General features: G+C 42.0%; 1 protein-coding gene across 1 annotated transcript in view; it reads right to left on the bottom strand.

Moving 5' to 3' along the window:
- The window catches only part of NPHP3 (nephrocystin 3), a 44841-nt gene that overhangs the window by 26439 nt on the left and 5108 nt on the right, over window positions 1-13294 (bottom strand). Inside the window, exons 4-11 of the mRNA XM_018555943.1 lie at window positions 13007-13159; window positions 11692-11825; window positions 11458-11618; window positions 9347-9497; window positions 6126-6200; window positions 4834-4998; window positions 2882-2985; window positions 1357-1471 (exon numbers count right to left, since the gene is read on the bottom strand). Coding sequence (XP_018411445.1) covers window positions 1357-1471; window positions 2882-2985; window positions 4834-4998; window positions 6126-6200; window positions 9347-9497; window positions 11458-11618; window positions 11692-11825; window positions 13007-13159 — 1058 coding nt within the window. The remainder of the gene's footprint in view (window positions 1-1356; window positions 1472-2881; window positions 2986-4833; window positions 4999-6125; window positions 6201-9346; window positions 9498-11457; window positions 11619-11691; window positions 11826-13006; window positions 13160-13294) is intronic.

The raw sequence follows: 13294 nt of genomic DNA, 5'->3' as shown, positions 1-13294 counted from the left end.
GGAAGCTGGCCACTCAGGAAGCCAGGTAGTGAGTCATTACCTGCCCCCTGGCTTCCTGATTAGCTAGAAAGCCAGCTCCATGCTCCCTCGTCACCAGGTGACGAGAAAGCATGGAGCCGGCTTTCTAGCTAATCAGGAAGCCGGGGGGCGGGTAATGACTCGCTGCCCGCCGGCTTCCTGATTGGCAAGCTTCCTGACCATAGGAAGGACGCCAGGTGGCAAGTCATTACATGCTGTCCGGCTTCATGATTGGCCGGGAACTGGGCTGCATGCTCATTTGTCACCAAGTGACGAGGGAACATGGAGCCGGCTCCCCAGCCAATCAGGAAGGCTGGGTGCGAGTCATTACCCACCTCTCGGCTTGCTGATTGGCCGGGAAGCCAGCTTAATGCTCCCTGGTTTGGGATTCCTGTTAGGGATGCACCGATACCATTGATCATTTGGGCAAGTACTCGTACTCGATACTTACCCCAATACCGGAAATTCCAGTCAGAGTGAGATTCCCTCTGGCCGGCAAGTGCCGTGGGAGAGCATGAAGCCGGCTTCCTGGCCAATTAGGAAGCCGGCTTTACAATGCCTAGCGACACTGCGAGGCAGTCTGGCTTCCTGACCAATTGCTAGGCTCAATACAATATTGATTTTTAAAGTGTAGACCCCTAAAAATGTGATATATTTCAGCCAAACATTTCTTAGATGTTGTGTTTGTGTGATTTCTTAGATGTATTTGTGTTTTTTGCCAGCAACACGAAACATCCTAGGAAGATAATCCTCACAATGTATCTATGGAGGAGCAGTGTTGTCACCCTAGGTCACTCTTTTGATTCGGGCTACTATCTCTTCCCTCTCCTCTTCCTCCATAACAAATGGACAGATGTTCTATAGTCCTTAGGAGGTAGCAGTGAAAAATGCAAATTGATGGGAATGCAGCACAGGCAGAGTCCACTGGACGTTATCAGCTGGCACATTTCATGGTATAAATGGTATTAACAGACCAAAATGGACCCAGATAAGTCAGACTTTGCACACTCTGTCTTTCACTCTCTATTGGAACCTAATGAGCTGAGAGCTTTTTTACGTCGTTCCTGTAGAACATCTCACAAACGATAAAACATTTAAACCATATCAAATTGCTGCGTCCCAATGCAAGCACATGTGTCATAACAGAATGATCTAATTCAGATCAGATTATCTAAAAGTCTTTATAAAAAAAAAAAGTGTTTTTTCCCAAAGATAAACCTTATTAAAATGAACAACTGTCAACAAATAACAAGTATATAGGTTGGACGTGTTTTATGGCATAGCCCCTTTTCTCACCTCCAGCCATGTACACTGAGCAACTGATAAAAGGAATATTACCTTAAGGGTCAGTCTTTTTATGACGAGTGCTGGCTCTGAGCTGGTAGACATTGGTTTTCCAACAAAGTGATACAACATCAGAGTGTTTGGTGAATGCTTCTGCTGAAGCTGAATCCTGTACATAGAAAATGCAGCTAGTCATTAGGAGCTTAAACTGCTGACCTGACCATTGTTCATACTGATTCTATAGATTAAAAAAACAACGTACCATTACAGCACAACAAAGCAAAAATCACATTCAGTGGCATTTTGTAGAACTGCTTGCATCAGAGGAATATGTTAGATGCATTTAAAAAAAGAAGAATGTTAAGCTACAACAAGTTTACAGCCAGGTCAGTCATTTATAACCTAAAACGTTTAAAGAATAAAAGGTCAAGAATTTTTTTTGTGAATAAAAAAAATGATGCGTATATGTGTTCTTTGTTGGTATACCACGGTGGTATAAAGATGACATAATATATATATATTCTATATTAAGCAGATGATTTATACATCATCCCCCCAACCATATGCTGGCTAAATGCCGCTCACACTGAATTTTGGCCACAAGATCACCTTCTATACACAGTGTATAGACGTGAGTACGCCGAGGAACATTCAATGCTGCAGCCTAGGAGAAGAGAGGTTTCAGTGACCGGAGAAGCAGGCAGCCAGCTCGGCGTTTTGGCTGAGTATAACTTTTTTTTTTTAGACAAAAATGACCACTTAACCCTTGCAATGCCAGGGTAGCACCACTGCAAGGGTTAAGAACACTTTTGCCTGGAGTTCTTCTTTAAAAATCATCTTAGTCTCACATCTCAAACTTAGTAATACTGAAATCAGATACAAAAAAAACAAAAGAGTAAGGAATTTGGCTTGTAAGATTTAAAAAAAGTGGATCATTAGAACTTCCATGGATGTGCATTATAACAATACCACAAATAAAAGACATCTACTGCAAAACATGTCAAGACCTTTACAGACATTATGCTACAAATGTCCATGTTTGAGGATTTCATTATAGCTTAAAACTGGTCATACTCTGTGCATTTCTTCCCCTTTAGCCATGTGGGTAAAGAAGAAAAAAAATTTTGATTTTTCCATCTACGATATTTAGCCCACCGGGCTATTGTATTCGGTTACTGTTTGGCAGAGAATTTTTGGACTGTCTCCAATGACAAAATTTCATTTAAAAAACACTTTTGTCAAATAGAGGAGTGCCAACAGGGCCACACACTGCTTGCATTTTGGCCAGGTCAGCAGGACTCCAGCATTGCATTGCGTTAGAGAATTTTTCCATAATGTTCTGTCCCAACAGGAACACAGGAGAAATCTCCCCAAAAGGCTACAGGCAGCAATAAAAAGCTAATCCACCCCCCACTTTATCCACCATGAAATAAAAAGTTTGGAATGGAATTAGGTATTAAACAGCAAGCAAGATTTGAAATCTGGAAATCCAGAAAGGCTAGTACTACATTTTCCATAGCTGACGTGAAAATGTTAATCTATTATTAGACATAGAAAGATAAGCAAAAAAACAACACACCACTTTGATAGGAGAAGGGATTTCCCTGAGCCTGGTCCTCCTGTTATAAGGAGAGGTGGGATAGGAGCTGGGGCAGCCACCAAATCATTCAAACGATCATAATACTAAAATAAAAGATAGAGTTATACAGTGTGTGGGGAAAAAAGAAACATTCAATCTACATATCAGCTAGGACAAAATTGTACTCAAGACTAAGCCCTCGTTCACACCTAGGCGTATTGCATATGCGCGACCGTCGCACGTTTTTTTTACCACGATTTGCGGTAAAAAAGTTGCGCGACCGTCGCGTGATTCCGAAGGCTACTTGGCTGTATCCCAATGGAAAACGCCCTACAAAACGGCCCAAAGTAGTACCTGGACCTTTTCAGGCGTGGGCCGTTTTGTAGGGCGTTAGGGACGGGCGGAAATACGGCAAGGTGGGAACGAGACCATTGACTACAATGCAATTTATATTTGACCGTTTTGTAGAGCGTTCGTCGAGCGTAGAACGCGCTACAAAACGGTCAGGTGTGAACGAGGGCTAAAGAAAACGGGCTACAGTGAAAAAGTAAAAAAAAAAAATCAAAATGAATAGTCCTATAATATAGATGTATTTAGATATAAAGTATACTGTAGATAAGTGTATAAATGCAATCCAGGATTTGGGGACTAACAGAATCATTTCACGTCATCTACAAGAAATCTGCCATAGAAGAAACGGGATGCTGCCATTCCTGACCTTTCCTCCTGCAAAGGCCTGCAGGCTTGTTGTCATACTAACCCTCTTGCTTCAGTATTGCGAGTCACCCAGACTAAGTGCAAATAAGCACATCTGACTTCGCTGTGACTTTTAGAACTCATTCACATGGATGTGCACAGCCATACAGCGTGCATGGGCGTGCAGAATCCTGTGTCCAGGAGGGACAGTTGTTGCGTGTAGCCCAGTGCAGCTGCCTATATAATTCAATGAAAGGGCACAGTTGCACACAGCTACACGCCAACCTGAACTTGCACATTTGTACAGGTACAGATGCACACCCTTGGATGCACACTGTCTGCATTAATTTGCATGGGTCATCGTGTAGCTGTATCCTGTCAGACATGTACAGGCAGCTACCGTACACGCAGCATCTGTCCCTCCTGGTCACAGGTTTCTGCATGGGCAGGAAAGCTGAAGGACTGTGCAGGTCCATGTGAATATGACCTTATTATATGCATTCCTGTTTCAGGTCAGTGACTCAGAAAGTATTGAAGCAATAGAGTTTATCTTCCGGATAATGGCAGGTGGTAAGATATCCCAGATATGTTTGGAAGTCATGCCCAAAATGTTAAATAAGGTTTCTGTACCCCAAATTATTTTATTGGAGTCTACTGAGAGACACAGGAATTCTAAGACTTCTTAGCCAGTCGGGTTGTGTATATTTAGCTCCTATCAAGCTGTTTATGACCACTCTAAGGGTTCGTTCACACCAGCAGCCTTGTAGTGCTGCCAAATGCATGAACAAAGTAATTTACCTTATGTCCTATGATTTCACTTCACATCAAGGCACTTTGTTGGTGTGCGCAGAACAAAGATATGTTTCATTTTTTTCACAGCATGTTCTGATGTGCTGTAATGGGTTGCAATGGGTTGAAAAAGCATATTGCAACATGTGTAAAAAAACACCCTGCAGTGCAGCGTGGGGTAGCACTTAAAATCCCATGCCAGGCATGTGTGTGGTATGCACAACGCTTTTATTTTAGTGTGAACAAGCCCTCAGAAGGTCATTAAAACTAAACAGAGAAGCTATACAGAATTTCACTATCAAGTGCTGTTGTAAGTAGGATATTGCACCCCCCAATATAAATGGGCGGTTTGGGAGGAGACCTCTCCTTCATTCCTCAGAGGGGTCAGGGGATTAAAAAAAAAACTGCAGAGCCTGCACTCACTTTATCAAACCCGAGCTCACATGTTGAATGAGATGCACACTCACTTTATCAAACCCGAGCTCACATGTTGAATGAGATGCATGCTGGAAAGCCTCCATTTGCTCCTGCTCATCATGAACATCCCACAGGACATCTCCAAAATCATCATCTTCCTGGATTGCTGTATCATCTTTGGAATCGGGGTCTGATATCTCAGCAGCCAACAAATCCTGCAAAGAGAAGGCATTTCTGCTACTTGTATTGTAACACTAAATTCATAATGAATGGGTCACCTTTTCCTCTCATGACAACTATACGTTTTAGATTTCCCTTCACTTTCGGTCTTAAAGGAGAACTATGGGGTCAGGGCTTTTCCCCATAGTTCTCCATAGGGTAACGGGAGAACACAAACTAGCGTCCTCCCGTTACCCTAAGCTCAGTATTCCGCGAGCTACAGCTCGCGGTATACTGAGACGCCACAGCCGGAGCGGATCCCGACATCGATGTCGAGATCCGCCCAGCTGCGTGAGTGACAGCTGGCTCTGCCTATCTAGAGGCAGAGCCAGCTGTACCCGCCCCCTCCCCCGTCCGTTCCGCCAGTCAGCGCTGGCGGAGCAGGGAGGGGGGAATCCAGCCATGACAGGATCGAGAGGTGAGTGAACGCCGGAATATGTTCGCTCACCTCCCGATCTACTAAGCCGACCTGTGACAGTCTCATTGTCACAGGTCGGCTAGAACTATGAGGTGAGTCACCTCATAGTTCTCATTTAATGACAATGGTAGGTAGGACAATTGGTGGATTTTGACAGGGAGGAAGCAGAGCTGAATAAAAAAAAAATTCTCTTTACATACACTTTAGGGGTCTATTTGTAAACAATTCTCAGAGCCATTTGCACTCTGCGAGCCTCTGTGAACATGCATTCTGTGCGACTAGAGGCAAAAAAAAACCATACTTAGTATATTTTCTTTTCAGGTTGGATGTATTATTCAGAAAATACTGTATTATGGCCACTAGAGAAAGATGAAGAACATAGGAAATGCATACTTTTTTCCTATGCATCTCGGCTCCATCTAGTGGCTAAAATGCAGTATTCTCCAAATGTTACATTCGACCCAGAAAGAAAATATACAAAGAACGTCTGTTTTTGCCTCTAGTCACACAGAACAAACAATTCTAAAACATTCAGGGAAAATGGCTCTGCAAATTGTTTGATGATTGGACCCCTACATTTTTCCACAGTTTTTGTGCTGCCATAAAAAATGTGGCTTGGTGGCCCAAAACAAATGATATTAAGATGGTACAGAGCAACAGAATGCTATAACATGAAGAAACACAATAACCAATAAGCCCAAATACCTGTTTTATGACCTTTTCTACTTGACAATAGGCCTTATAAACTCCTTCATTAGGATCTCCGCTGTGGTCAATGATCTGAAACATACACACATTGATGACTGTATAAAAACACTTTGCCATGGATACTCCTGTCTACTACAGCTGAACGGGGTCTAGGGTCAGGAAGTTAAAGTGACACTAAACTCCGGATCTAAACCTTAAAAATAAAGTACCCTAACTATCAACAAAAACTTATCTTATTTGTGAATCACACAGTGTAGATCATCAAATCATCTCCGAAATCATGCTCACACTGTCCTTCCTTCTGGAGGGTGGATACTTTTGTTCCCCATGGTTCATGTGTGTGTTGTAAAGTAGCCACTGCTCCAAGCTCGCTCCTGTGATGGCATGCAAACTCAAGTTTAGTTTGCTAATTTGTATTGGGATTGTAGTCCATCATAGTAGTGAGTTTGGACCAGTGGCTACTTTACAACACACACAGGGATCACGGGGAACAAAAGTAGCCACCCTCCAGAAGGAAGGACAGTGTCAGCACCAATTCAGAGATTATTTGAGGATCTACAGCCAAGTGATACACAAATAAGGTTCAGAATTAATAGTTAAAAAGTACTTGAATGCATTTTTAAGATTTAACTCCTGAGTTTAGTGTCACTTTGGCCATAAATCAATAGAATTCAGTTTCGAAATTTTAGTAAAATTCATTCGATTTTCTAATCGCTAGTTTGTATTCTACAATAGTGAGGAGGAAATCACTGGATCAGGATGGAAAATGTTTCTTGTTTCTTATCTGAATGAACAAATGAACAAACTTCAAACAGCAAATGTGATTTTGGTTCGGGACAAATTGTACACATTGTAATGTGCATGTGCTAGGCACAAAATAAACCAGAAAAGATTCCATTTGAGTAGCAGGTCTGGTTGAAATGTTTCCAATGAAGATTAGTTGACGTGATGTGGCAAGATGGAACAACGATTTCGAACAAACTTTTGAACGAAATTAAACATTGTATGGCCATACTAACGTTTTAGTGAGAAGCTTGTTAGTGGATTCCAATTTTTTTCCCCTCAATGTACACATTTTTAGTCAGTAAATGAAAAAGTGCAAAAACAATATGGAAAGTGCAGTCACCAATGCCAACAAATCAGAAACATTTCTACTTCTAATTAGAGTAAAATGAAATCAGATTGGAACGGATAGGTTAGTGGCCTTTTCTTCCTGCTCTTTTCACTATTTACTGAATTAGCTCTATTGGCTTCTTCAACAAGGTTTTTCAGTCAGGAAATCCAAAATGCAATGGCATTATAGGAAGACAAGCAGACCATAACAATCAATCATAAATAACCTTCAAAGCTTAAAGTGCAGTTGTAGTGCAAATGAATAGTAGTATTTATTTTACAAAAATTGCCACAAAAAGCTTAAAGGAGAACTATGGTGTTAGGGCTTTTCCACATAGTTCTCCTAAGGGTAACAGGAGGACACAAACTAGTGTCCTCCCGTCACCCTAAGCTCAGTATATACTGAGACGCCGCAGTTGAAACGGATCCCGACAATTATGTCTGGATCCGCCCAGCTGTGTGAGTGACAGCTGGCTCTGCCTATCTAGAGGCAGAGCCAGCTGTACCCGCCCCCTCCCCCGTCCGTTCCGCCAGTCAGCGCTGGAGGATCGGAGCGGGGAGGGGGGGAATCCAGTCCCTCCCGTCACGGCTCTCTGCTGTGACAGGATCGAGAAGTGAGCGAACGCCGGTATGTGTTCGCTCACTTCCCGATCTACTGAGCCGACCTGTGACAGTTTCATTGTCACAGGTCGGCTAGAACTATGAGGATGAGTGAAAAGCACTCACCTCATAGTTCTTCTTTAAAGAAGAACTTTGGGGAGTGTGAAATACACTAATCTCAATACTTAAAGCCAACGTGTGACACTGCAGGTGTCACACATCGCTCTATAGATCGAGAACTGAGGGATCACACACCATTGATCGCTCAGTTCATGGTCTTCTCCCTGCAGAGACTGACAGTCACTGCTCACCACAAGGTTTCTCCCTCCCCTCTCTGTTCCTCTAATGCTGACTGGAGGAACAGACAGGAGAGGGGGCGGGCACAGTGTGGCAGAGCCAGCTGTCAATCAGTTAGCGGAGTGAATCCCAACAGCGTCTCTGCTCTGTCAGCATGCCCGCTATATATGGTAAGTTTTGGGTAACAGGAGGACATTAGTAAATGTCCTTCTGTGACCCTAAAGAGAACTATGAACAAAAAAAGGTTTGGCCATAGTTCTCTTTTAAAGTGCAATTGTGGCTTTATTTTGAAATCTCCCTATGAAGTGAAGCTGCATTCAAAAAAAGAATAATAATAAATGCTGCAAACCTATTTCTAGCAGAACTTTCTGGGCATCATGCTGGTGACCCAGACCGCTGTGCTTTGTGTAATCTTAGCAGTCCACCATGCCCCCTCAAATCGTAGTAAAATAAATAAAACTATAATTGGGATTTAAATGTAGTTATTTTTTTTCTAGTTTGGGGTAGAGTGGAAAAGAGTTAATATGTATACCACATTGTCATTTCTGTCTCTATCCCAATTGGGGGAGATTTTTCCTCACTTCCTGTCCATACATAAATAATAGGGATGCAGTTGTCACTAAGGTTGAGCTCAGGTCTGGACCAAACCCAGAAGTAACCTTTCCCCTACATAGAAGGAAGCTCCACCCAATCAGCTGCTGGTGGGGAATTCTCAATCTGCAACTTGACGTAAGCAAAGGGGTGGGATGCAGTCACATCCTTGACCTTATATGGCTACTATATGCCTATATTTGGTAAATTACATTTACCTAATATGGCTATGTGGCCATATCAGGTAAATAACATCAGCACAAGCATCCCGTTCTTATTTTTACAGGCAGCTGCAGGCGGGGAATGTCCATACTGCAGCTGATTGGGTGGAACTGTCCATGACACATGTTCGGAGGAGATCAAGTTTGGACTGGGTTGTCATCTAGACCAAGACCAAGTTGTCGCCAAGACAGGAAAACATAGGCACAAATAAAAGCATGACAGAGGTTTGAACTTTTTCCCCCTCTATCCAAAACAGAATAAAATGTTATGGCTGGAACTTGGTCAAACAAACCAGCTGAGCCCATAAATTCATTAAATAAAACTTGAGAACCATTAAATAAAACATAATATCACAGGCCCCATACATATTATCCAACACAAATCTCTGTTCCTACCTTGGTTTTGTTTGATTTATTCGGGTCTTGTTCTATTAACTGCTGCATGCAGTCTAAGTCACTGGCACTGCCCTCTAATTTGTGATACACAATCCGAGGCTTTGCCTCAGTATTCTTCAAAAATGCTTCCTTACAGTCTTCCCACAATGAACTGCATTAAAGATTTGAAACAGTGTTTATTAAAATCAACTCCAACCCGTCAGTACTTGTGTATACAGGTATCTGTGAAACAAACTGGTCAGGATTTTACTGTGTTTAATGCAGCTCAAGCAATCTCTACCAATCGTATGCCTATAATGGTGCTGAAAAGTACTATTCACATTTATGAACCTGCAGGGGGCACACTTCAATTTAATAAACACTGTCATTGCAATCTTACTTGATCTGCGCTAAACATAGGGAACCCTAATGGATCTTGGGTGCCCAAAGTTGCCCATTGTGCACTATATCTTATAAATATTAGAATACAGTTTGTAGGATAATGAATAGGACATTTTATTAATCTATGTGAGGACTCTGGCCCTAAATGATTACTACAATTTAAGGTCCCTATCTCACATACATACTAGGGCCATTTCAGACAGCAGGCTATTAGCTTATCAGCATGTCTTTGGAGTGGGGGGGGCAGAAGAAATCCATGCAGACAGTATCTCTGTCATACCTGGGTTCAAACCAGGGACCACAGTAGGCAGAAGTACTAACCACTTAGCCACTGTGTAGATCTAAACTTTAACTGGATGCCATTTGGTTTTCTAAAGCAGTATGTATCATAAATATAATACTGTTTTCACCTTTTGTCATACCGTTTTGCAGATCAGTTCTGCTGATCATTTCCAGCCTCTTTCAGCTATTTCCTATCTCATTGGTTTAGCTTCAGCAGTGGGCACACAGCATTGCTCAGGACATACTTCCTAACATTGACAAAGATTGACAAAGATGGACCATGCCTGCAGAATGTGTCAGCACAGTGGCTTGTAGTCACCACATAACAGGAAGTACCTGAACAAAGCCCTTCATAGCAGGTAGTGCTATTAATATCCATGAGGCAACACAAAAGGCTCTAGACAATAAGCAAGTGTCCTTATGTAAATGGATCACGAGAGAGAGAGAAAGAGCAAGAGATTTTTTTTAATGCAACCAATCGATTAGTTGAAAAAATAATCGGGCAACTAATCGATTATGAAAATAATCATTAGCTGCAGTCCTAGTACGGAAAAGGATGTCACTGCAGTGACATCTGATCCCTACTGCTCCGATCAGGAGGGGATCCGTGCACAGATTCTCTCCTGATCAGCCCATGTGAAAAGGGCCTAATAGAGGCATTTTGAAGGTGTTTTAATTTTACCTCTACTTCTACTTTTCCTAAGAATCTGCTTTAATAGCATAATGCAAAGAGCGAGGTTATGACTTGATAACTGAAAACTACTAGTTACAGGACGGCTTTTAATATCCTTAATTGCACTAAACAGATAAAAAGTGATATCTTTGTGCTATAGGTTAAAGGATTTCTAAACCCTCCGTTTTTGCTAAAAGTTTTTGTTTTTGTTTTAAACCGCTTTAACAGCAGTTTAAACTTACCCCGTCTTCGCGCGCGCTCCCGTCCGAGAATCCAAAACTGCTCGAGTGGCCGCAAAGCATCTTGGGGAGGGCGCATGCGCAGTTCGGATTTTCGGCCGGGAGACGAGCAGAGACGCAAGGTAAGTCTATGGACGCGTGCACCCGCATGCAGACACCGCGGGGTCGGAAGTGCCAGCAAGCACAGAGGAGTCAGCGCTGGAGCGGAGAGCCGCCGCACCGCTGGAGGGACAGATGAAAACATCAGAAAAGAAGATCGGATTAAGAGACATCATTTAATGTAAGTGCTAACATTAACATTGGGGGGAGGGAAAACATTTTTTGACTTTAATGTCACTTTAATGTACAACATTGCTCTTTCTGCCATGTTATTAAAATATGCAAGATTTAAAAATGACCGTACTGTTATATGAATTGATAAAATGTGATTCCCTTCTGAATTCATGAGATGTGCTTTATACCTAATACTACTAGTTCTGGGGGAGACAGCGTTTCAAGAATTCAGCCCATATAACATACATGTAATTAAGACAAACCTGGTCAAGGAAGAACAAATGAATAATACAACAAGGGAACTCTTTTCAATTTCCCACTTCCGCACTGCAGTGTAATGGTTCCCACATTCTTCAGGGAAACAGACAACTTGGAAGAAATAGCCCAAATTTTCACACATCCTCTGTAGCTTTGAAGAGTATTCCTACAAGAAAGAGTAACAGTTGCGGACTCCAAATAATACGAGAGTGTTAGATATCCATGTAGATTGATCTTACCTTTAGGAAGATGTCTACTTCAGGCTGAGTATCCTTTGTGTTTATTAGGTAACATCGTACAGTGTTGCTCCACACAGCCTGTGAGAAGAGAGGGGTGACTTGTAGCAGGCTAGCTACTGCTGCATCCCAGTCATCTGCAAATCATGAGAACATAAAACTGGTCAGTGTTTACATACCACGTAGGCTGATAATAAACTTAAAGCTGAACTTCAGCCTTCCCTTCAGCTCTGCACAGTAGCACAGGTTCCTGTCCTGAAATGAATTACTTTGATTTAATTGCACATTGTGAACTTTCCACATGGGGATTATAAATTGCAGCAAGCCAAACAGATCCATCCTTATTTAGAGGCTGGAGGATGCACTGCACCTTCCAGCCCCTTTCTATCAAGCTATACTGTCCTTGGCCAACCCCTTTCATTCACTGGATTTCAGTTCTTTCAATCATGGAGGCTCAGCATCACACGTGGGCATTACCTCAGCTTCATGTAATGTAATTTTTAAATAAAAGAGAAAGAAACAACATGCGACACAGTGTATGTCCTGGGAAGATATGCCAAATATGATGTTTGCCGTTTTGCACATACGTACACCAAGTACCCAAGAGAAAGGAAACCGTTAGGTGGTTTAAATCCAAACACTAAGATATAAATTTTGGAGGTTTGGGTAGACTGATCCTTTAAAGCAGGGGTAGGCAGACTCCGATCCTCCAGCTATGGTGCAACTACAAATCCCATCAGGAATTGCAAGACTCTGACAAACACAAGCATGACTCCCAGAGGTAGATGTATGATAGCATTTGTAGTTTCACCACAGCTGGAAGGCTAGCGTTTGCCTACCCCTGCTTTGAAATCAGAAAGAAAACCACAAACAACACACAAGCCACATCTGAAAATCTTCCTTAATGTACAGTATATGTCTCCAGGTACAACACAATGGGGGAAATTCATTTAAAAAAAATTCACACAGCAAGGCAATGCTACACAGGAGCAGTAAAACAGATTGTGCAACCTATTTATTACAAGGTTACAGCTTGAGTAATACATTCTTCCTTCCACTTTAGTTGCATGGCAACAGAATAAAACTTTACCCTGACCACTTCTTAATTATGCATCTGTTTTGAGTCAAAATATGTCTCATCTTCAGTAATAAATCTGTCAGACCTTGCAAATCTGTCAGTTGCCTATGCAGGAATTCAGGTGTAGAGGTCATAAATAAACCCATTGTGGAGACTTAGATAAGTAAGAGGCAACCTGATTTGCATCCAACTGTATCGCTAACTTGCTTGGTATATGTCCCCCAACAAGCACAAGCTTACCTCTGTTTACATTAGCAAAGGGTCCTTCAACATCAATAGAACTGTGAGCAAACTCTGGTCCCCGAAACGACTGTTGAAGCTGCATCATGCTGCCCATGGAGGGCTCACTTCCTAAGGCTCCACTTGTCCAATAGTCACACTGTGTGCCGGGAACTTATCACAAAGATAAACAATGAATTATTTCTCAATGCTCTAGTGGAATTTCAAGATAGCATTTCTGTATCTCTTAAAAACTTAAAATGTAACATCTGTCTAACAGTTGTTTCCTTATCACATAAAAAAAATAAT

Source organism: Nanorana parkeri, unplaced genomic scaffold (genome assembly GCF_000935625.1).
Source record: "Nanorana parkeri isolate BGI_ZX_2015 unplaced genomic scaffold, ASM93562v1 scaffold219, whole genome shotgun sequence".
Classification (NCBI taxonomy): domain Eukaryota; kingdom Metazoa; phylum Chordata; class Amphibia; order Anura; family Dicroglossidae; genus Nanorana; species Nanorana parkeri.
Note: the sequence above shows the minus strand (reverse complement) of the source record. Positions and strands in the feature narration are given on the sequence as shown.